This window comes from Salmo salar, chromosome ssa13 (genome assembly GCF_905237065.1).
Source record: "Salmo salar chromosome ssa13, Ssal_v3.1, whole genome shotgun sequence".
In the NCBI taxonomy this organism is placed as follows: Eukaryota; Metazoa; Chordata; class Actinopteri; order Salmoniformes; family Salmonidae; genus Salmo; species Salmo salar.
In genome coordinates, this window is record NC_059454.1 from 89,986,974 (window position 1) to 90,009,973 (window position 23,000).

Here is a 23,000-nt window from a genome sequence, read left to right on the forward strand (position 1 = left end):
TGTGGTTGACATCTACCAATAATATAATCCATTTCCCTGTATTATCTGCTTCATGACTCAATATATGACCCTAAAAGTTGCCTTTTAAAATAGCGACACCTGAAGACCGATTAGTACCAATATCATTCCCCCATTGACACTTCCAAAACTCAGTATCTGTGGAACAGGCATGAGTTTCTTGAATGAAATCAAAGTCGGCACTCTTACCCTTAAAATACAAAAATAAAGATTTCCTTTTCAAAATATTACCCATTCCCCTGGTATTAATAGAAAAAACAGAAATGGACATTTACTATTACAGTGACTATATGAAGAATATTTAACCTGTGTAGGTTCACAGGAAGCGGGTTCTCACAAAGAAAAGTTCTTACTAGTTGCAAATAAAAACAGTCCTTTGCACCATGCAAGTGGTTGACCTAAATGTTATATATATATATATATATACACTTACATACATTTGAAGTCGGAAGTTTACTTACACCCTAGCCAAATACATTTAAACACAGTATTTCACAATTCCTGACATTTAATCCTAGTAAAAATGTCCTGTCTTAGGTCAGGATCACCACTTTATTTTAAGAATGTGAAATGTCAGAATAATAGTAGAGTGATTTATTTCAGCTTTTATTTCTTTCATCACATTCCCAATGGGTCAGAAGTGTGCATACACTCAATTAGTATTTGGTAGAATTGCCTTTTAAATTGTTTAACGTGGGTCAAATATTTCAGGTAGCCTTCCACAAGCTTCCCACAATAAGTTGGGTGAATTTTGGCCAATTCCTCCTGACAGAGCTGGTGTAACTGAGGCAGGTTTTTAGGCCGCCTTGCTCGCACTCGCTTTTTCAATTCTGCCCACAAATTTTATATGGGATTGAGGTCAGGGCTTTGTGATGGCCACTCCAAAACTTTGACTCTGTTGTCCTTAAGCCATTTTGCCCCAACTTTGGAAGTATGCTTGGGGTCATTGTCCATTTGCAAGGCCCATTTGCGATCAAGCTTTAATTTCCTGACTGATGTCTTGAGATGTTGCTTCAATATATCTACATAATTTCCCTACCTCATGATGCCATCTGTTTTGTGAAGTGCACCAGTCCCTCCTGCAACAAAGCACCCCCCACAACATGATGCCCCCCCGTGCTTCACGGTTGGGATGGTGTTCTTTGGCTTGCAAGCTTCACCTTTTTCCTCCAAACATAACGATGGTCATTATGGCCAAACAGTTCTATTTTTGTTTCATCAGACCAGAGGACATTTCTCCAAAAAGTACGATCTTTGTCTCCATGTGCAGTTGCAAACCGTAGTCTGTCTTTTTATGGTGGTTTTGGAGCAGTGGCTTCTTCCTTGCTGAGCTGCCTTTCAGATTACATCAATATAGGACTTGTTTTACTGTGGATATAGATACTTTTGTAGCTGTTTCCTCCAGCATCTTCACAAGGTCCTTTGCTGCTGTTCTGGGATTGATTTGCACTTTTCACACAAAAGTACGTTCATCTTTTGGAGACAGAACGTGTCTCCTTCCTGAACGGTATGATGGCTGCGTTGTCTCATGGTGTTTATACTTGCGTACTATTGCTTGTACAGATGAACCTTCAGGCATTTGGAAATTGCGCCCACGGATGAACCTGATTGGTGGAGGTCCACAAATTTTTTTCTGAGGTCTTGGCTGATTTCTTTTGATTTTCCAAGCTGTTTAAAGGCACAGTGAACTTACTGTATGTAAACTTCTGACCCACTGAATTTGTGATACAGTGAATTATACGTGAAATAATCTGTCTGTAAACCGTTGCTGGAAAAATGACTTGTGTGATGCACAAAGTAGATCTCCTAACCGACTTGCCAAAACTATAGTTTGTTAACAAGAAATTTGTGGAGTGGTTGAAAAACGAGTTTTAATGACTCCAACCTGAGTGTATGTAAATTTCCGATTTCAACTATGTATGTATGTATGTATTTCCATACAATTGCAAATAACTTTGTGCCATTGATTGGTAAAATGAATAGCCATCAAGCTAACATTAAGTGTCAGTGTGAATTTCCCTGCCATAAAAAAAACAAACACTTGGCTCACACGAACAATGCTCTTCCTCAAGAAATATAAAGTTTTATCAGATGCAGATAATACTCAGTCCTGCACAACTCACTTGTTAAATCCAGCAGTCAACAAGCTAGACGTCAGCATGAATTTCCCTTCCATTAACAAAATCCTTGGCTCCCGCAAGGTAAGCACTTTTCCCTCCTTCCTTGCTCTCTCAATCATCGGCCACAGATGATTCCAAGCTTCTTTGTCAAATGCTGTCAGATCCTCCTTGAACCTCAGCTTGTTGTTCTTTAAATGGTCATTTTTTCTTTTCACTTTTCCATGTCGGATCCCTCGCTGTCCTGGAGATGAATCTCATGATCACTGGTCGTGGTGGCTGGTTGTTTTCCCCGTCTCTCAGCCTATCCAGGGGTTGCACTACATCCAGAGAACCTGCAACAAAGTTTCGCCCCCCCCTCCTCCAGGACTATTGCCCTGCAAATGTCCTTCACTCTTGCTTTGATGTTCTTGTCAGATTTTTCTGCTATTCCATAAATTCGAAGATTCCGTCTCCGACCATACCGGTCATTCCCGTTTACCTTTTGACTCCATTTCAGTGAGTTTCTTCTGATTTGCAACCTGAGTTTTCAATGTTGCGTTCTGCTGCTTCAGAGTTTTTACTTCCTCAGCATTGAAATCAATTGCTTTCTTCAGGTAAATGATGCTGATAGTCTTCTTTTTCACCAAATCCATGATGTCATCTGCGCGCTTTGATTTTTAAGCCCTAAGGATACGGACAATGTTCTCCTGTAGCTGGCTCAGTGATGGTTCACTTCTCAGCTTCTTTGGAAGTTGCTCCTTGGTTGGGGTATTCTGGTATGAATAACATTCACCCCCCCCTTTTTTTACACTGCAAGCATATGAGTGAGTTTCAGCAATGCCTCTTTTCTCCTTGGAAGTTAAAACATCCATTATCCCAGCAACAGTTTGGTCATGTCCTGATTCCATGATACTAGCTATGAAGACGGTAGCTAGCTAACTTAACTAAACATGCTGAAATTTTTCAATAGCTAGCTTGTTTGTTAGAAATCGTCAAATATATTTCAATGGTTTGATTAATTACAAAATTATTCAAAATAGCTACATTGTATGGCTAGACAAAATTGCAACTGTGAGAGAAGCCTAAAATTGTTCCTCGGCTAGAAATGTTACACCCTCTCATGCCGCCATCTTGAGCCCCCTCCTCAAGGAATGATTTTTAAATGGACTGCCCTTGCCCAGAAATTTGTCCCTCGTTCATCCCGCAATGATTGTGTTTTCAGCCACTGGTAGCTTGTGGGTGCTTTCTATGCGCTACAGTCAATTATGATTGCATGTCTACTTATTTACTATATAATTATTAATATACTCCTACTCTGATAGTTAACTAACATTAGTCTGCCTAGCTGGAACTAATGAAGAAGGAAAATGTTTTATTTCTACAATTTCTGAAAGCTAACCGAACAAACATTACGAGACGTATTTGTGCATTAGTAGCACAATTTCTAACCTTTTTTTACATTTAGCTTTTACTTACACTTGTATGTTGACTTCGCCATTGATGTTTTTATTTTTTTTTAGCAGATGTTCCATTGTTGCGAATTGAATTATGGGCAGTTTCAGGCCCCGGAGTGAACATAATTGTACACTCGCAAACTCTACTAAAAACGAGGGCTAAGGGGCTTACGTTGCAAACTTCCCTTGCTTGGCTAATCATTTCGACCGCCCTACAAGATGGTGATGGATTCCCCCAAGGGCATAAGGCGAGAGTAAGTGGACGAGGTTGGGTCTTTTATGAGTTTGAACCACTGTCCCAGAGTCACTTGATTTTTCTCCAAACTATAGCACAAAATATTTTATATAAAGCAGGAGTTTGGTTGCTTCGTGTTTTACATTTTAGCCCTGGAAAAAATATTGCATTACTGCCATCCCCCCTACCCCTAAGAAACCATAAACACTCAGAATTCCATTTTATTAATTAACCAGCACAGTGCATCCTGTGTAGGCCTATTGGATATGATTAGAATGACTTAGAATCAATGACTGGGTCAAAATATGAGAAAATAACTAACGACCAGCCAGCTTGGGTTGCAACTTCAGAATCCAAAATGTATCCGATACGGGCCTGGAGGCAAGGGAAATATTGTCTGAGTTGGTGTTAGAGCTCACTTAATAGTTATTGGCAGCCCCTAACATGGAGATCGGAAAGTGATGGAGTACCATTTTAGCTTGCAACGGAATGAGTGGGACGTTACGTTCTCCGCCAAAGAAGAGGCGAGTGCTGGCTGTCACCAACCAGCTTCAGTACCATGGATAGTTCTTCCAGTTTTGTGCCATCAATGGAAATGTCACTAACCTCACCAACTAGCTTGGTTAGTTCTGACTCGCTAACAGTAGTTGTTGCCTATGTAGGCCTATATGAAATGTATTCAATACACTGCTCAAAAAAATAAAGGGAACACTAAAATAACATCCTAGATCTGAATGAATGAAATAATCTTATTAAATACTTTTTTCTTTACATAGTTGAATGTGCTGACAACAAAATCACACACAAATAATCAATGGAAATCCAATTTATCAACCCATGGAGGTCTGGATTTGAGTCACACTCAAAATTAAAGTGGAAAACCACACTACATGCTCATCCAACTTTGATGTAATGTCCTTAAAACAAGTCAAAATGAGGCTCAGTAGTGTGTGTGGCCTCCACGTGCCTGTATGACCTCCTAGAATGCCTGGGCATGCTCCTGATGAGGTGGCGGATGGTCTCCTGAGGGATCTCCTCCCAGACCTGGACTAAAGCATCTGCCAACTCCTGGACAGTCTGTGGTGCAACGTGGTGTTGGTGGATGGAGCGAGACATGATGTCCCAGATGTGCTCAATTGGATTCAGGTCTGGGGAACGGACGGGCCAGTCCATAGCATCAATGCCTTCCTCTTGCAGGAACTGCTGACACAATCCAGCCACATGAGGTCTAGCATTGTCTTGCATTAGGAGGAACCCAGGGCCAACCGCACCAGCATATGGTCTCACAAGGGGTCTGAGGATCTCATCTCGGTACCTAATGGCAGTCCGGCTACCTCTGGCGAGCACATGGAGGGCTGTGCGGCCCCCCAAAGAAATGCCACCCAACACCATGACTGACCCACCGCCAAACCGGTCATGCTGGAGGATGTTGCAGGCAGCAGAACGTTCTCCATGGCGTCTCCAGACTCTGTCACATGTGCTCAGTGTGAACCTGCTTTCATCTGTGAAGAGCACAGGGCGCCAGTGGCGAATTTGCCAATCTTGGTGTTCTCTGGCAAATGCCAAACGTCTTGCACGGTGTTGGGCTGTAAGCACAACCCCCACCTGTGGACGTCGGGCCCTCATACCTCCCTCATGGAGTCTGTTTCTGACCGTTTGAGCAGACACATGCACATTTGTGGCCTGCTGGAGGTCATTTTGCAGGGCGCTGGCAGTGCTCCTCCTGCTCCTCCTTGCACAAAGGCAGAGGTAGCGGTCCTGCTGCTGGGTTGTTGCCCTCCTACGGCCTCCTCCATGTCTCCTGATGTACTGGCCTGTCTCCTGGTAGCGCCTCCATGCTCTGGACACTACGCTGACAGACACAGCAAACCTTCTTGCCACAGCTCTCATTGATGTGCCATCCTGGATGAGCTGCACTACCTGAGCCACTTGTGTGGGTTGTAGACTCCGTCTCCTGCTACCACTAGAGTGAAAGCACCGCCAGCATTCAAAAGTGACCAAAACATCAGCCAGGAAGCATAGGAACTGAGAAGTGGTCTGTGGTCACCACCTGCAGAACCACTCCTTTATTGGGGGTGTCTTGCTAATTGCCTGTAATTTCCACCTGTTGTCTATTCCATATGCACAACAGCATGTGAAATGTATTGTCAATCAGTGTTGCTTCCTAAGTGGACAGTTTGATTTCACAGAAGTGTGATTGGCTTGGAGTTACATTGTGTTGTTTGTTCCCTTTTTTTTGAGCAGTATATATTGAAGTTCTTGTCTCATTGAATCTCTGCTAGGTAGCGACATGACAATGATTTGTTTAGCATAGCAATGTTGAATGAATACAATTAGAATTGGATCAAAACATGAGGACATAACTAACGAGCAACCTGCTTGGTTAGCAACTTCAGAATGCAAAAACAAATTTTACCTTAACTTCTCACTTGGTGGGCAAGAAATATGCCGCCTGCTGGAGAAGAGATTTTGGGCCCAGTTCTCTCTTGCTTCACCTCTTCCTCTCTGTAACAACTAGCTAGTTTATTTTAGGTCTGCTATGTTAGGTTAGCTAGGAATTAATATTAGCTAGCTACCTGTAGATTATATTTTTCATTTAGCCATCCATAGATTGCTGTCATCCACTTGTCTTATAATATAGCTAGCTACTGACAGTGGTTATGCACCTCCATCGGTGCATTTGTTCCATCCAGTGTTCTCTGTTTTGTCACCTTAGAAAATCTTTGTCCATGTCGATCATTCCTCTGTTTCCACACAATATGTCACTATCACTATCTTACAAAGTAACGTTAGCCGCCTAGTCCTGTGCTTTTCTATTGGACAGAGCATGCCAGTCTAAGCTTGTGACATATGTTTGGCTAGTGTCATATGACACTCACTTAAAATTGCAATATGTAACTTTTTTATGGGGCGACCTGACCAAATTCACATAATGTGTTATAGAGCTGTCGTTCTCATTGAAAGCAAATCTAAGAAGTGGTACATCTGTTCTATGTGCACTATTTCTATGCTTTGTGTTAAGTTTCATTTTTGCATTTCTTTTGGTTTTGTACAAAGCTTCAAACAGCTGAAAATATATTTTCCGTAACCAAAAATATTGTATTTCACAGCGGTTTCGATGGTACAATGATACTTTACACTATACTTGCTTGTTTTGTCACAAACTGAAATTAGGCTAACTATTTGAATTTTAGCAACCAGGAAATGGTGGCGCAAATTATTATGATTATTTTATTTTTTGTGGATACAGGCAGGAGTAATGTATGCAACATCAACTGCATGTGTTTTGGCAACACGCATATACTGGGAGGTTCAGTTGTAGGTAATTTGTCGCTCCAGACAAACACCCTCACACTTCTACATTTTACATTTTAGTCATTTAGCAGACGCTTTTATCCAGAGCGACTTGCATTAAATGAAATGTATGCAGTCACTACTGTATTTTCTTTTTTTGTAGGAGGCCAGGACACACACACATAAAAATGGGGTGGCAATGAAACCCCTCAGGATACAAATGCTGTTATCAGTCCATCTGGTGTTATTAGGCTAAATCATAAATTACCTTGCACATCCAACCTAACAAGGTCTGATTTCATGTCAATCTTTTGAATACAGATTTCAGATTGACATGGCTTTGCAGGTCTGGAGAAGGGGCAGCTGTTGACCAGCCATGGATTCTTCCCTCCCCCTCATATCCAAAAAGCATCCGCTAACATAAATTAAATCCAGCTCCCGACGCTCAAGGAGTTAGTTTACTTTGACTGACAACTTCTTCAGATGAGAAATTATGGCAAGCCTCCTAGCCTGGCATTGTAATTTGGTCCCCATAGTAAATTGGATGTTGTGCAGTTTGGACCAGAAGGTTTGGGCTGGCTATTAATGAATAGTATGTGTCTCTTGATGTACTAATGGCCTGTGTCTCTCTCTCTCCTCCCCCTCAGAACTCCACTTTCATGGACTCCCAGACAGATGAACGATCAAAGAAAACCACAGTGTTCAAGGTGAGCAAACTGTCCACGGCCAGACAGTCATTCACTGAAGTGTAATGGAAGCTTATTAGCCTAGTCCACCTCAAAGAGCACATACACTAATGGTTTATCTATACTTTTTTGTCTTCATACTTCTCTTAAAAGTGTGCTATCAATCTTGACAATCTAGCCATTGTTTACAGTGCTCAGTGAAAGTGAGTGTACTAATGCTAGACTACAGTGTAGCCTTTTGTCAGAAAAACACTTTTCTCATAGCACAATATCTTCTTAGCCAGCGATTTGAAAAGGCAATCTACATGTACCAAAACCATACTCAACATATAAAGCCAGTTTCCCAGACACAGATTAAGGCAAGATCTGGACTTAAGAATGCACAATAAGATTGTCAGGGAAACCGGCCCATAGAGTTCGGTACACTGTTTAGCAGGATTAAGGCCCAAAGCTATCCCTCATTTGACAAGAGAGTCATGTAGACTGAAGCTCTGGTTTATAACCTATCCTCCTCTGTGTTCAGACGATCACGAACGGTCCGATGACAGGCTCAAGGAAGCGACCATCGGAAGGGAACTATGAGAAGGAGAAGGAAGTGTGCATCCAGCTGTTTGACCAGTGGTCTGAGGCTGACCAGGTGGAGTTTGTAGAACACCTGATCTCACGCATGTGCCACTACCAACACGGCCACATCAATTCCTACCTCAAACCCATGCTCCAAAGGGACTTCATCACTGCACTGCCAGGTATGGTACACACTTGCTCTCTAGAACCCATGATGCCTTATGGGACCATGTGAACTACAATCCCGACGCTCTGTTTTAACGTTTAGAAATGTCAGTCATTGTTTTTTGAAACGTATGGAACTTATCTTTCATATCAGTGAGAAATAATCTTTCAAATAAAAAATGTACACTTACTGTAGTAGGTTTGCACAGATCCATACGGCTGTGTGTACCTCCAGCTGATGAACTACACTTCTCCAGTTACGCTTACACATAGGTGTTCATGCACGCTAGATGGCTAATTAGCACAGGTGGTTGCCTCTGTTTTCCTTAATTGAAAAGCACTCCAGGTGACGACCTCATGAAGCTGGTTGAGAATATGCCAAGACTGTGCAATGCTGTCATCAAGGCAAAGGGTGGCTATTTGAAGAATCTGAAATATAAAATATGTTTGGATTTGTTTTATGCTTTTTTTGGTTACTACATGATTCCATATGTGATATTTCATATTTTTTATGTCTTTGTTGTACAATGTGGAAAATAGCAAACTTGACTGGTTTTGTGTGTTTTATTATTATTTCAACTCATCTCAGTGAACTAATTCATTGCGGAGGCCTGACATAAAGCAAATGTATTCTTGATTCGAAAATGTGGTCTGAGGCTCCATATGGAGGGTGTGATGCAATTGCTGAGGCATGCGAAGGCCAAATCGAGCTCTGTACCGCATCGCCATGCGCCTCCCAAATTTTGTGTCAATGTGATAGCTCCACATTGACATGATTGGTTGATGGTAGGTGGGGGGCGGTACATCTTGTATGAACACGCAGTCACTTCCTTGACAACAGCTCTGCACTGCTCTGTGAAGTGCAAGAAGTATGAATGCCCTCACTTCTGCTGAGGCCATATCACCGATAATGCTGCATGGCCAATGCAGATGTCGGATTGACCATGTGCCCAGATGCACAATGCACTTCTCTCTCTAGAATGCGCTTTCTCTCGCCAATTTGTGCACATTCATTGTTTCATAACTTCATTGTGGGAATTGTTAGTGCCTATCAATTCCCCATTACGTATATTACCAGTAGTACATTTACCTTTTTAATTCCTATAATTTTCTAATCTACAATGTTTGTTACTTTGGTTACAGTAATTTATTTTAATGCATTCAATATTATTATTCCTGCCTTCCTGTACTCATTGACTGAGTGGACACATTGTTTGCTGAGTGCACAACCTATGCTACACTTCTGAGAAACAAGTTTTTGTTTATTTAATTCCGTTTATGAGTTCTGTCAATTTAGTCATTGCCTTTTTGTTTGGAGCAATCCTGTCAATGTTGAGTAAGGACGCCCACTCATAGAAGTAGGTCTATAGGCTACCTGGCCTGCGCGCAAATGTAGGCATAGAAATGTAGCCATTTGGGGATGTGTTAGCATTTCTGATTAGCTTAACGCACTAATGAACTGTGGAGCTTCGCAAAGTAATATTTTCTTCACCTCAAACACCAAGCAAACAAAGTATATTTTTACATCCATTGAGAATTACAATAGTTCCTCAATATATTTGAAAGATCTTTCCAGCTCTCTTTCTTTCGATAACCACTCAGCGTGAAAGAGATGAATGTTAAGCTCTGATCCAGTGGAAAAGTCATAAAATAGACTTCTTATCAGTTCTTGACTTGGACTGAAATAGGTTCCGGTACTCCTTTTGGGTGCCTGTACTGTTTTATATTTAGATGCAGGAGCTCCACAATACTTTTGAGCTAATCTTCTAAAAGAGGAACAGGAGCTCACAGTGGAACATTTGAGGTGCCGGTACTCCGCTTCGGTGAGCTCCTGTCCAAGTCAAGAACTGCTTCTTATCCCTTGCGCAAATACCCTACAGCTGTGTCTGTCGGGCCCAGAATATTTTATACAATGTTGCAAGCTTTGGCCCTGAACTAAGTTAATAGTTGATACAATGTTTCAAGTTTGGCTAGACATGGCCTGTCTGCAACAATGTGATTTATAGGATATTTTATTTTTATCAGGATATGTTCTACCTGCAGGCTGCAATGTTTTTATTTGTTGACTTTAGGTAGGCTATTTTTACATAGTTGTCAATATGAGTACCTTTTTAGGTTTATAGTTGGATAGAATAGTGATTAACCACATGACAATGATTTTTTATACATTTAAATCTGTTTAATGAAAACAACCATAACTGTCACGCAGACTGGTACAAATTGGCATTCCACATGAGAAAGGTTGCTGCACTACTGGCAATTTCAGGAGAGTAATGGCAGAATCTGTGAAAGCCAGCAGGAGAGGGAGGAGAATAATTCGTTTTTTTTTCTTTCCTTCTTCGGTTATCGAGCTCTCTGGTGCCCTCCTTGAGGTATCAAACCATAAGCTGAGAGCACCAGACAAACTCAGTGCATCTAGCTGATTTTCTTAAAACACATATGGTGTGTATGTGTACATACATACATACATACATACATACATACAGTGAGGGGAAAAAAGTATTTGATCCCCTGCTGATTTTGTACGTTTGCCCACTGATAAAGGATCAGTCTATAATTTTAATAGTAGGTTTATTTGAACAGTGAGAGACAGAATAACAACAAAAATATCCAGAAAAACGCATGTCAAAAATGTTATAAATTGATTTGCATTTTAATGAGGGAAATAAGTATTTGACCCCCTCTCAATCAGAAAGATTTCTGGCTCCCAGGTGTCTTTTATACAGGTAACAAGCTGAGATTAGGAGCACATTCTTAATTAACCTCTTACATCTAGACGTTCCGCTAGCGGAACACCTGCTCCAATATCCAATGATAGGCGTGGCGCGAAATACAAACTCCTCAAATCCGAAAACTTCCATTTTTCAAACATATGACTATTTTACACCATTTTAAAGACAAGACTCTCCTTTATCTAACACACTGTCCGATTTCAAAAAGGCTTTACAGCGAAAGCAAAACATTAGATTATGTCAGCAGAGTACCCAGCCAGAAATAATCAGACACCCATTTTTCAAGCTAGCCTGTTAGGGCTAGGGGGCAGTATTTGCACGTCTGGATAAAAAAAATGTACCCGATTTAATCTGGTTACTAATCCTACCCAGTAACTAGAATATGCATATACTTATTATATATGGATAGAAAACACTCTAAAGTTTCTAAAACTGTTTGAATGGTGTCTGTGAGTATAACAGAACTCATTTGGCAGGCAAAACCCTGAGACATTTTCTGACAGGAAGTGGATACCTGATGTGTTGTATTACCTTTAAACCTATGCCATTGAAAAACACAGGGGCTGAGGAATATTTTGGCACTTCCTATTGCTTCCACTAGATGTCCCCAGCCTTTACAAAGTGTTTTGAGTCTTCTGGAGGGAGATCTGACCGAAACAAGAGCCATGGAACGATGATGGCCCATTAGACACCTGGCGCGAGTTCATGTTGGGTACCCTCGTTCCAATACGTTATAAAAGAGTATGCATTCGTCCACCTTGAATATTATTCATGTTCTGGTTAAAAAAGGCCCTAATGATTTATGCTATACAACGTTTGACATGTTTGAACGAACGTAAATATATTTTTTCCCCTCGTTCATGAAGTGAAGTCCGGCGCGCTTAGATCATGTGCTAACAAGACGGAGATTTTTGGACATAAATGATGAGCTTTTTTGAACAAAACTACATTCGTTATGGACCTGTGATACCTGGAAGTGACATCTGATGAAGAGAATCAAAGGTAATGGATTATTTACATAGTATTTTCGATTTTAGATCTCCCCAACATGACGACTAGTCTGTATCGCAACGCGTATTTTTCTGGGCGCAGTGCTCAGATTATTGCAAAGTGTGATTTCCCAGTAAGGTTATTTTTAAATCTGGCAAGTTGATTGCTTTCAAGAGATGTAAATCTATAATTCTTTAAATGACAATATAATATTTTACCAATGTTTAATAATTTTAATTATTTAATTTGTGATGCTGACTTGACTGCCGGTTATTGGAGGGAAACGATTTCCTCAACATCAATGCCATAGTAAAACGCTGTTTTTGGATATAAATATGAACTTGATAGAACTAAAAATGCATGCATTGTCTAACATAATGTCCTAGGAGTGTCATCTGATGGAGATTGTAAAAGGTTAGTGCATCATTTTAGCTGGTTTTATGGTTTTGGTGACCCTGTCTTTGAATTGACAAAACATTACACACAACTCTTGTAAATGTACTGTCCTAACATACTCTAAATTTATGCTTTCGCCGTAAAACCTTTTTGAAATCGTAAAACGTGGTTAGATTAAGGAGATGTTTATCTTTCAAAGGGTGTAAAATAGTTGTATGTTTGAAAAATTTGAATTTTGACATTTATTTGGATTCAAATTTGCCGCTCTTGAAATGCACCTGCTGTTGATGGAGTGCACCACGGGTGGGACGCCTGCGTCCCACCTAGCCCATAGAGGCTAGCATATAATGTCACAAAAAACAAAACCACAGCTAAATGCAGCACTAACCTTTGATCTTCATCAGATGACACTCCTAGGACATTATATTATACAATACATGCATGTTTTGTTCAATCAAGTTCATATTTTTATCAAAAACCAGCTTTTTACATTAGCATGTGACGTTCAGAACTAGCATTCCCACCGAACACTTCCGGTGAATTTACTAAATTACTCACGATAAACATTCACAAAAAACATAATTATATAAAGATTTATAGATACAGAACTCCTTTATGCAATCGCGGTGTCCGATTTTAAAATAGCTTTTCGGTGAAAGCACATTTTGCAATATTCTGAGTAGATAGCTCGCCATCACGGGCTAGTTATTTTGACACCCACCAAGTTTGGTACTCACCAAACTCAGATTTACTATAAGAAAAATGTTATTACTTTTGCTGTTCTTCGTCAGAATGCACTCCCAGGACTTCTACTTCAATAACAAATGTTGGTTTGGTTCCAAATAATCCATAGTTATATCCAAATAGCGGCGTTTTGTTGTGCGTTCAAGGCACTATCCGAAGGGTAACGAAGGGTGACGCGCCCGGCGCGTTTCGTGACAAAAAAAATCTAAATATTCCATTACCGTACTTCGAAGCATGTCAAACGCTGTTTAAAATCAATTTTTATGCGATTTTTCTCGTAAAAAAGCGATAATATTCTGACCGGGAGTCGTTGTTTTCGTTCAAAGACTGAAAATTAAAACATGGAGTCGTCTCGTGCACACGTGCGCCAGTCTCATTGTTCTCAGATCGACCACTTACCAAATGCGCTAATGTTTTTCAGCCATGGCCTGCAAAGTCATCATTCAACATTCTGGCGCCTTCTGAGAGCCTATGGGAGCGTTAGAAAATGTCACGTTACAGCAGAGATCCCCTGTTTTGGATAGAGATGATCAAGAAGGCCAAGAAATGGTCAGAGAGGGCGCTTCCTGTTTGGAATCTTCTCAGGTTTTGGCCTGCCAAATGAGTTCTGTTATACTCACAGACACCATTCAAACAGTTTTAGAAACTTTGGAGTGTTTTCTATCCAAAGCTAATAATTATATACATATTCTAGTTTCTGGGCAGGAGTAATAATCAGATTAAATCGGGTACGTTTTTTTATCCAGCTGTGAAAATACTGCCCCCTATCCATAACAAGTTAAAGGGAGTGCTACTAACCACAGCTTGTTACCTGTAAAAAAGACACCTGTCCACAGAAGCAATCAATCAATCAGATTCCAAACTCTCCACCATGGCCAAGACCAAAGAGCTCTCCAAGGATGTCAGGGACAAGATTGTAGACCTACACAACGCTGGAATGGGCTACAAGACCATCGCCAAGCAGCTTGGTGAGAAGGTGACATTTGGTGCGATTATTCGCAAATGGAAGAAACACAAAAGAACTGTCAATATCCCTCAGCCTGGGGCTCCATGCAAGATCTCACCTCGTGGGGTTGCAATGATCATGAGAACGGTGAGGAATCAGCCCAGAACTACACGGGAGGATCTTGTCAATGATCTCAAGGCAGCTGGGACCATTGTCACCAAGAAAACAATTGGTAACACACTACGCCGTGAAGGACTGAAATCCTGCAGCGCCCGCAAGGTCCCCCTGCTCAAGAATACATATACATGCCCGTCTGAAGTTTGCCAATGAACATCTGAATGATTCAGAGGACAACTGGGTGAAAGTGTTGTGGTCAGATGAGACCAAAATGGAGCTCTTTGGCATCAACTCAACTTGCTGTGTTTGGAGGAAGAGGAATGCTGCCTATGACCCCAAGAACACCATCTCCACCGTCAAACATGGAGGTGGAAACATTATGCTTTGGGGGTGTTTTTCTGCTAAGGGGACAGGACAACTTCACCGCATCAAAGGGACTTGACGGGGCCATGTACCGTCAAATCTTGGGTGAGAACCTCCTTCCCTCAGCCAGGGCATTGAAAATGGGTCGTGGATGGGTAATCCAGCATGACAATGACCCAAAACACACGGCCAAGGCAACAAAGGAGTAGCTCAAGAAGAAGCACATTATTGTCCTGGAGTGGCCTAGCCAGTCTCCAGACCTTAATCCCATAGAAAATCTGTGGAGGGAGCTGAAGTTTCAAGTTGCCAAACGTCAGCCTCAACCTTAATGACTTGGAGAAGATCTGCAAAGAGGAGTGGGACAAAATCCCTCCTGAGATGTGTGCAAACCTGGTGGCCAACTACAAGAAACGTCTGACCTCTGATTGCCAACAAGGGTTTTGCCACCAAGTACTAAGTCATGTTTTGCAGAGGGGTCAAATACTTATTTCCCTCATTAAAATGGAAATCATTTTGTAACATTTTTTACGTGTTTTTCTGGATTTTTTTGGTGGTTATTCTGTCTCTCACTGTTCATATAAACCTACCATTAAAATTATAGACTGATCATTTCTTTGTAAGTGGGCAAACGTACAAAATCAGCAGGGGATCAAATACTTTTCCCCCCCACTGTATATGGAAAAAAACACATTTAAAATGTTATTTTTATAAGTCTGGGACAGCCCTAGTAGTAATTTAACCGTTTTGTTTTTAGAACATTTATTTCATGCTGATATGAAAGATGCATTCCTTATGTTTCCAAAACCTTATCGTACGTGATGCGTGTTAACGTTCAGACTCTTAACAAAAAAAACTGCTAGAAGATACCTTCGTGAATAAAGGTAGTTGATGAATGGGCTTGGTACACACTGCAGTTTTGATATTGCGTTGTTAGCATTACCATATTATAGCCAGGGCTGTTAAACAATTCAAATAATTGAGTTAATCCCATGGTTTTCTGTAGTCAACTACGATTAATCACATGTTTTATTGTTCAAATTTGACCTTCATTAAAGATGTTTCCATTTTAAATCACATCACGTTGGTTTGTAGGTATTACCTATTTGGATTATAAGGGAAGAAAACAGAAAATAAACTCTTCTAAGACAGTAGATCAGCCAGGTTGATGAAAAATATCAAACCACTATTAGATCTAGTCTTGGCTACTTCTCATCCATGTTCTTCAACATGAACTAGTCAAGCTGCTGCCTGCTACTAGTATTGGAACAAGTTGCTTAACTTGACCTGAGAACTACAACAACAACTGTAGCTAAATGGAATGTTAAGTTCTGATTTTTTTTAAATCATGTGACATAATAGAGTTGAAGCTCTAGAGGCATTCAGCCATGGTATTCTAACCATTCTCGTTTGGTTAGGTAGCTAGCTAAGATTAGCATAACTAACTAGTTACTTCTGTGCAAATGATTTTTTTTTTTTACCCTGTTATCTAAATAAATGCTTGTGAATGTGTTTTATGGTTGAACTTTCTGTAGGTTTTCCTTCAAATGTGTTACTCAAAACTGCGCACATAGTGGATGTTTTAGCACCACAAGAGACTGTAGCTACTGCCAACGAAGAGGACAGAGTGCATTGTGTTGCGCTTAAAAGGGTCCGTGTGGAAACAGACTTGGGTGAAAAAAATGGATGGGATTAAAAGTAAAAAATAATAATCACTCTGTAAAGAATTTCAACAGCTAATTGTATTTAACGCCCCAAATGAATTCACAAACACATAATATGTCACCTAAGCACCACTGCATGCTCCAAGGGAAACCGCTTTACACACTCAGTTCATCCAAACATTCGCGATACACACATGTACTTCTAATCGTTGTGTTAAACTGTGTTGCACTGTGTTGTCTCTCCTTGTGGTTATAGCTCAGGGTCTGGACCACATAGCGGAGAACATCCTGTCGTTCTTGGATGCGCGTTCTCTCTGCTCGGCAGAGCTGGTGTGTAAGGAGTGGCAGAGGGTCATCTCAGAGGGCATGCTGTGGAAGAAACTCATAGAGCGTATGGTCCGTACAGACCCCCTCTGGAAAGGCCTGTCAGAGAGGCACCAGTGGTGAGTACGGACTGGCACCACTGGCTGGGCCACCATGGATTACTATCTTTCCATTTGTTCTCAAGAACCTACATGATAGACTGTTTCCAAAACTGTATCCAAGTGTCCTCACCTTAGAAAAAGACAATTGATGTTGTTGAGATGAATGTATTTGTGCATTTAAAAAAAAAAAAATCGTAGTGAATGTGTTCTCTCTCCTAGGGAGAAGTACTTGTTCAAAAATCGAACCACAGAAGTCCCACCAAACTCCTACTACCGCTCCCTTTACCCCAAAATCATCCAGGACATAGAGGTGAGTTCTGCTGCTGCTCCCCTTACCCACTCTCATTAACCTTACTCTCACTGATCTTTCCTGTGTTTCCCATTCACTGACCTGGCTCCACGCCCCTCTCCCTCCATGCAGACGATCGAGGCTAACTGGAGGTGTGGTCGGCACAATCTGCAGCGGATCCAGTGTCGCTCAGAGAACAGTAAGGGGGTTTACTGTCTGCAGTATGATGACGACAAGATCATCAGCGGCCTCCGAGACAACTCCATTAAGGTTGGTGTTCCTGTTTATTCTTGCCTGAAGGGGGGGAAATATTCTAATGCCTACTGGATATTTTGAAAACAAGATCCATATTTTGAACACAGTCCCTTACAAAGTGTCATTGCAACGTCTAGTCAATTTTTTTATAGATCATATTTTGGGATAAAAATGTCTCACCGCCTTGTCTGTGTAGATCTGGGATAAGCAGTCTTTGGAGTGTCTGAAGATCCTGACAGGTCATACAGGCTCAGTGTTGTGCCTGCAGTATGATGAGCGGGTCATCGTCACCGGCTCCTCAGACTCCACTGTCAGGTCAGCACCACTCCCTCTCTTCTGCTGTTGTCCTCTTACCTGTGCTCCAGGAAGCTCCAAAACTTGTTTTATCGAAGAGAAGAGTGGCATATGCATGTCGTATATTGTGTTTGATATTGATGATTTCTCTCCGTCTCAGGGTGTGGGATGTGAACACTGGGGAGGTGCTGAACACTCTGATCCACCACAATGAGGCGGTCCTCCACTTGCGGTTCTGTAACGGTCTGATGGTGACGTGCTCTAAGGACCGTTCCATTGCCGTGTGGGACATGGCCTCACCCACCGACATCAGTCTGCGCCGCGTTCTGGTCGGCCACAGAGCAGCGGTCAATGTGGTGGACTTCGATGACAAGTACATCGTGTCAGCGTCCGGTGACCGTACCATCAAGGCAAGTCTGCCCCGAACACTCAGGGTCAGCTCACTAGAGCCTCAAGCATGTCACCATCTCAACAAGCATATGTTCTAGTACTTTTGCGGTGACACAAGACATGGTCTTCTTCGTCCGTATTGGGACCTAAGACCTCGATCTCTGCCACTACAGTCTCATGCTATAGCTTGGGTCCCCTGAGAGATCCAGCTCAGCCACCACTGTCTGTCGCCACATTCTTTGGTCTGCCTTCCTTGTATTTTACAGTTGGTGTCCATTTGTGCGCTACTTTATGGATCCTTTCTTGAGACATCCTCAGCACCTGTCCAACCCAGTGGATCCTGTGCATCTTGATCTCAACAGCCATATTTTTACACCCTGTCTTACATGCTTTAGAGATCTTGTTCGGCCAGTAAATGTTGCAGATCTTGCAAAGACAACCGTTTGGCATCAACCCTGTTCATGTGTCTTAGTGATCCTCCAGCACTCTGCTAAAGCCACTAGTTTTGTATGGTTCAGAGTCTACTGACTGCACATCCTGCCTTTTATTTAACCAGGCTTTCATTTTTTTTGGCTTGTCATATAGTGTGTATGGTACTTCCTGTAAGTTAAATTGATGGGGGGCTTTAGTTCTTTCCCCCTGCTCTGTATGAGCATGGCTGTTTTAATCCAAAGCTAGTTACCATCCCCATCACTGCTTGTCATCATTCATTCACCGAAGATACTTGAATAAAAAGCCAGCCATGCCTATGAAGTGCCTCCTACCCAAACCTACCAAATCCTCTCATTCTAGTTGAGTTCAGTTGTTCTGTGAAGTGTCTAGCAGAGTACAGTATAGAGGAGTTAGCCCACCGTGTGATGCATGCTGTGGGAAGCACTGACTAAACCCAGATTTCAGAGCTGACGTCTCTCCTCTTTGGGCCAAACTGTGGGCCTGTCTCCTCACCTCAGCCTCATCCCCAGTCTCAGCCACAACCCTAGTCTTAGCCCCAGCTCCGGCCCTGTACCTGCTTGCCTCTGTCTTCCAGACAGTGGATTTGTGGGCAGCCAGGAACAAAGAGACCCTAGTTAGCCCACCCATCGCCCTGGGAGACGGGCCAAGGCATTCCGTACTGCGCTGCCTCCCACACACAACGTCCCAGTGCTCTGAAAACATTTCCCCAATAAATAATTGAGGGACTGCAATTTGTGTGCGTTTGGGAGAGTCAGTTACTCTACACCCAAAATATGGGTATTACTATTATACCTACAGTACCAGTCAAAAGTTTGGACACCTACTCATTCCAGGGGTTTTTCTTTTCTTTTTACAGATTTTTACATTGTAGAATAATAGTGAAGACATCAAAACTATGAAATAACACACATGGAATCATATAGTAACCAAAAAAGTGTTAAATCAAAATATATTTTATCTTCTTCAAGGTAGCCACCCTTTGCCTTAACAGCTTTGCACACTCTTGGCTTTTTCTTAAACCGGTTCATGAGGTAATCATCTGGAATGCATTTCAATTAACAGGTGTGCCTTGTTCATTTGTGGAGTTTATTTTCTTCTTAATGCGTTTGAGCCAATCAGTTGTGTTGTGACAAGATAGGGGTTGCATACAGAAGATAACACTATTTGGTAAAAGACCATATTATTATTTGGTAAAAGTCCATATTATGGCAAGAACCGCTCAAAGCAAAGAGAAACGACAGTCCATTATTATTATTTGAAGGTCAGTCAATCCGGAAAATTTCTAGAACTTTGACAATTTCTTCAAGTGCAGTCGCAAAAACCATCAAGCGCTATGATGAAACTGGCTCTCATGAGGACCGCCACAGGAACGGAAGACCCAGAGTTACCTCTTCTGCAGGATACGTTAATTAGTTACCAACCTCAGAAATTGCAGGCCAAATAAATGCTTCACAGAGTTAAAGTAACAGACACATCTCAACATCAACTGTTCACAGGAGACAGTGTGAATCAGGCCTTCATGGTTGAATTGCTGCAAAGAAACCACTACTAAAGGACACTACGTCATCAGAGCGCAACATGTTTTTTGTTGTTACACGCTGTCGAAAGCTGAACTAACGACCTCGGTTTTAAAGCTGACAGTGTTTTTCTATACTTTTATTTTATTTTGAAACCTGGGGCTCTGTTGTGCTAAATTGCTGTGAGCGCTGCTATCTGTCCCAGGATCCTGCCAGATTCCGTATAGGGAGAGGGACGCGAATGCCCAGCTAGCCTAGCTGGCTCCATGGACTCAAACGGAGGCCGCTATTGAACGTTTCCAACATTACAGGGGCTGTGTTTACTTTGCTTTGTTCCGGGACAATGTGGACCACGCTGACTTTCAATGTAGCAACTGCTTGCTTGTGGAGGAATACAGGAGCGAAGTAGCTACTCTTAGCAAGCAAGAAGCAAACCTACATAAGCTACTTGGGAACCCACCCACACCCACCTACTTTTTATTTTTCTTCCACCCCAGTAGACGAATGCTGCTCTGGTCTGGTGAACGTTTCACTGTTGTCGGCTCTCTACAGCCGACTGGCCGGTGCTTGGCAGGGTTCCATCCCCGACGGGGTCTCCACCTTCCGTCGAGAACGGAACTGTTCTCGACCCAACCAGCCAGCCATGGAGGTACGTCACTCGCTGTGGAAGTTGAAGAAGGCGTCCTCTGGCAACAGGGGTCTACATGTAGATGTTGAGCCCGGAACTGACACAGACCAGAAACGGCTTTGCCTCTGGATCCAGAGGTTCCGGCGCCTTCGTCCTTGGTGGCTTCCCAATCAAGATTGGATCCGGAGTTACCTTCATCCTCTGTTCTGTCTCCCTCTCCGGTGGCTTCTACCTCGGGTTCAGATCCTCGGAGCTCCCAGCCTCACCAGACGGTGAGGCTGCCTGAGAGACCGGCCCATTCAACATCACCAGCTGTCATCATAGGCAGCTCTATGGCAAAAACCCTGTGCTATCCAGGAGCACGAGTACAGGACATAACAAGGCTGCTTCCGACTGTTCTACCGCAGATGCCAGGAGCTGACACTGTGGTAGTCCATGTGGAGTCAAACGACATCAGGAGGACTAGCTTGGAACATTTGAAATGTGATTTTAAATAACAGATTTTAGCTTTAAAAGACAAAAAAAACGGCTAATAATTTCAGGTCCAGTACCATTGTTGGGCAGCAAGTGTGAAAAATTCAGCAGACTGCTAGCATTACACATCTGGCTAACAGACTACTGTAGCTCTGCTGGAGTCAGTTTTATTGATAACTTGGACACCTTCTGGAAACATAAGATACTCCACAGGAATGACGGAGTTCATCCAAATCATCTTGGCTCCAGGACTCTGTCCACGCATTTCAAGGCTGCGTCGAAACAATGACTGGTAAATGATCCAAGACCAGCTCACTTAATCCCTGCCATTGTGACAATGAGTCATCATAATGCTGCATCAACTGTACATGATCTTAGGGGCATTGGCAAACACAATGTAAGTAACTTAATTTATGTACCTCTAATTGCACCGATACATCAGTTTATCCTACAGCTATTGTAAGCAGTAATCATGAGCCTATAAACGAGTTACTGTTAGCACTGAGGCAGTATGCAATAGTAGGTAGACCACTTTATGCAGCTCACCCTGCACTATCAACTCCAATGTAAATAACATGAGTAAGTCTACCTCTAAGCTTCCCAGTAAAGCATTAAAAACAATCAAGCAACCCAGAAAGTGCTAAAAAATAGCCCATATTAACGTATGTAGCCTAAGAAACAAGGTCCATGAAGTCAATAACTTGCTTGTAACAGATTACATTCATATTCTCTCTGAAACTCACTTAGATAATACCTTTGATACAGTGGTAGCAATACATGGTTATAACATCTACCGAAAAGACAGAAATGCCAACGAGGCGGTGTTGCGGTCTATATTCAGAACCACATTCTTGTAACGTAATATGGCTACAGGTTAATCTGCCTCACTTAAAGCCCATTATTGTTGGAAGCTGCTATAGACCACCAAGTGCTATCAGTCAGTATCTGGATAATATGTGTGAAATGCATGTGATATCAACAGAGATGTATATTTTCTGGGTGATTTTTCTTTTCTTTTTTTTTTAATAAATATCGACTGGCTATCATCAAGCTGTCCACTCAGGGGAAAAAACTTCAAACTGTAACCAGTGCCCGCAACCTGGATCAGGTTGTCAGTCAACCTACCATAGTAGTTACAAACAGCACAGGAATTAAATCATCAACATGTATTGATCACATCTTTACTAACGCTGCAGATATTTGCTTTAAAGCAGTATCCAAATCCATCGGATGTATTGATCACAATATAATAGCCATATCTAGGAAAACCAAAGTTCCAAAGGCTGGGCCTAATATACTATATATGAGGTCATGCAATAAGTTTTGTAGTGATTCATATGTTGATGATGTAAAGAATATTTGCTGGTCTGTGTGTGTAAAGAGGATCAACCAGACGCTGCTCTTGACGCATTTATGAAACGACTTATTTCAGTTACTAATAAGCATGCACCCGTTAAGAAAATGACTGTAAAAACTGTTAAATCCCCTTGGATTGATGAGGAATTGAATAATTGTATGGTTAAGAGGGATGAGGCAAAAGGTATGGCAGTTAAGTCTGGCAGCCCAACTGATTGGCAAATGTACTGCAAATTGAAGAAATCATGTGACTGAACTAAATGAAAAGAAAACGACACTATGAAACAAATAAATTATATAAAGATTGATAGTAAAAAGCTTTGGGGCACCTCTTAGGGATTGCGGACCGCTAGTGGTCCACCTGTGACAACATCCGGTGAAATTGCAGAGCGCCAAATTCAAAATAAGAAAATGGAAATATTAAACATTCATGAACATGCAAGTGTCTTACATCA

General features: G+C 41.8%; 1 protein-coding gene across 1 annotated transcript in view; it reads left to right on the forward strand.

Moving 5' to 3' along the window:
• fbxw11b (F-box and WD repeat domain containing 11b) overlaps positions 1–23,000 on the forward strand; it is a 38,550-nt gene that overhangs the window by 6,051 nt on the left and 9,499 nt on the right. The window contains exons 2-8 of the mRNA XM_014138130.2: positions 7,748–7,807; positions 8,310–8,532; positions 16,721–16,907; positions 17,109–17,199; positions 17,311–17,448; positions 17,630–17,748; positions 17,888–18,137. Of these exons, the coding sequence (XP_013993605.1) occupies positions 7,748–7,807; positions 8,310–8,532; positions 16,721–16,907; positions 17,109–17,199; positions 17,311–17,448; positions 17,630–17,748; positions 17,888–18,137 (1,068 nt within the window). The remainder of the gene's footprint in view (positions 1–7,747; positions 7,808–8,309; positions 8,533–16,720; positions 16,908–17,108; positions 17,200–17,310; positions 17,449–17,629; positions 17,749–17,887; positions 18,138–23,000) is intronic.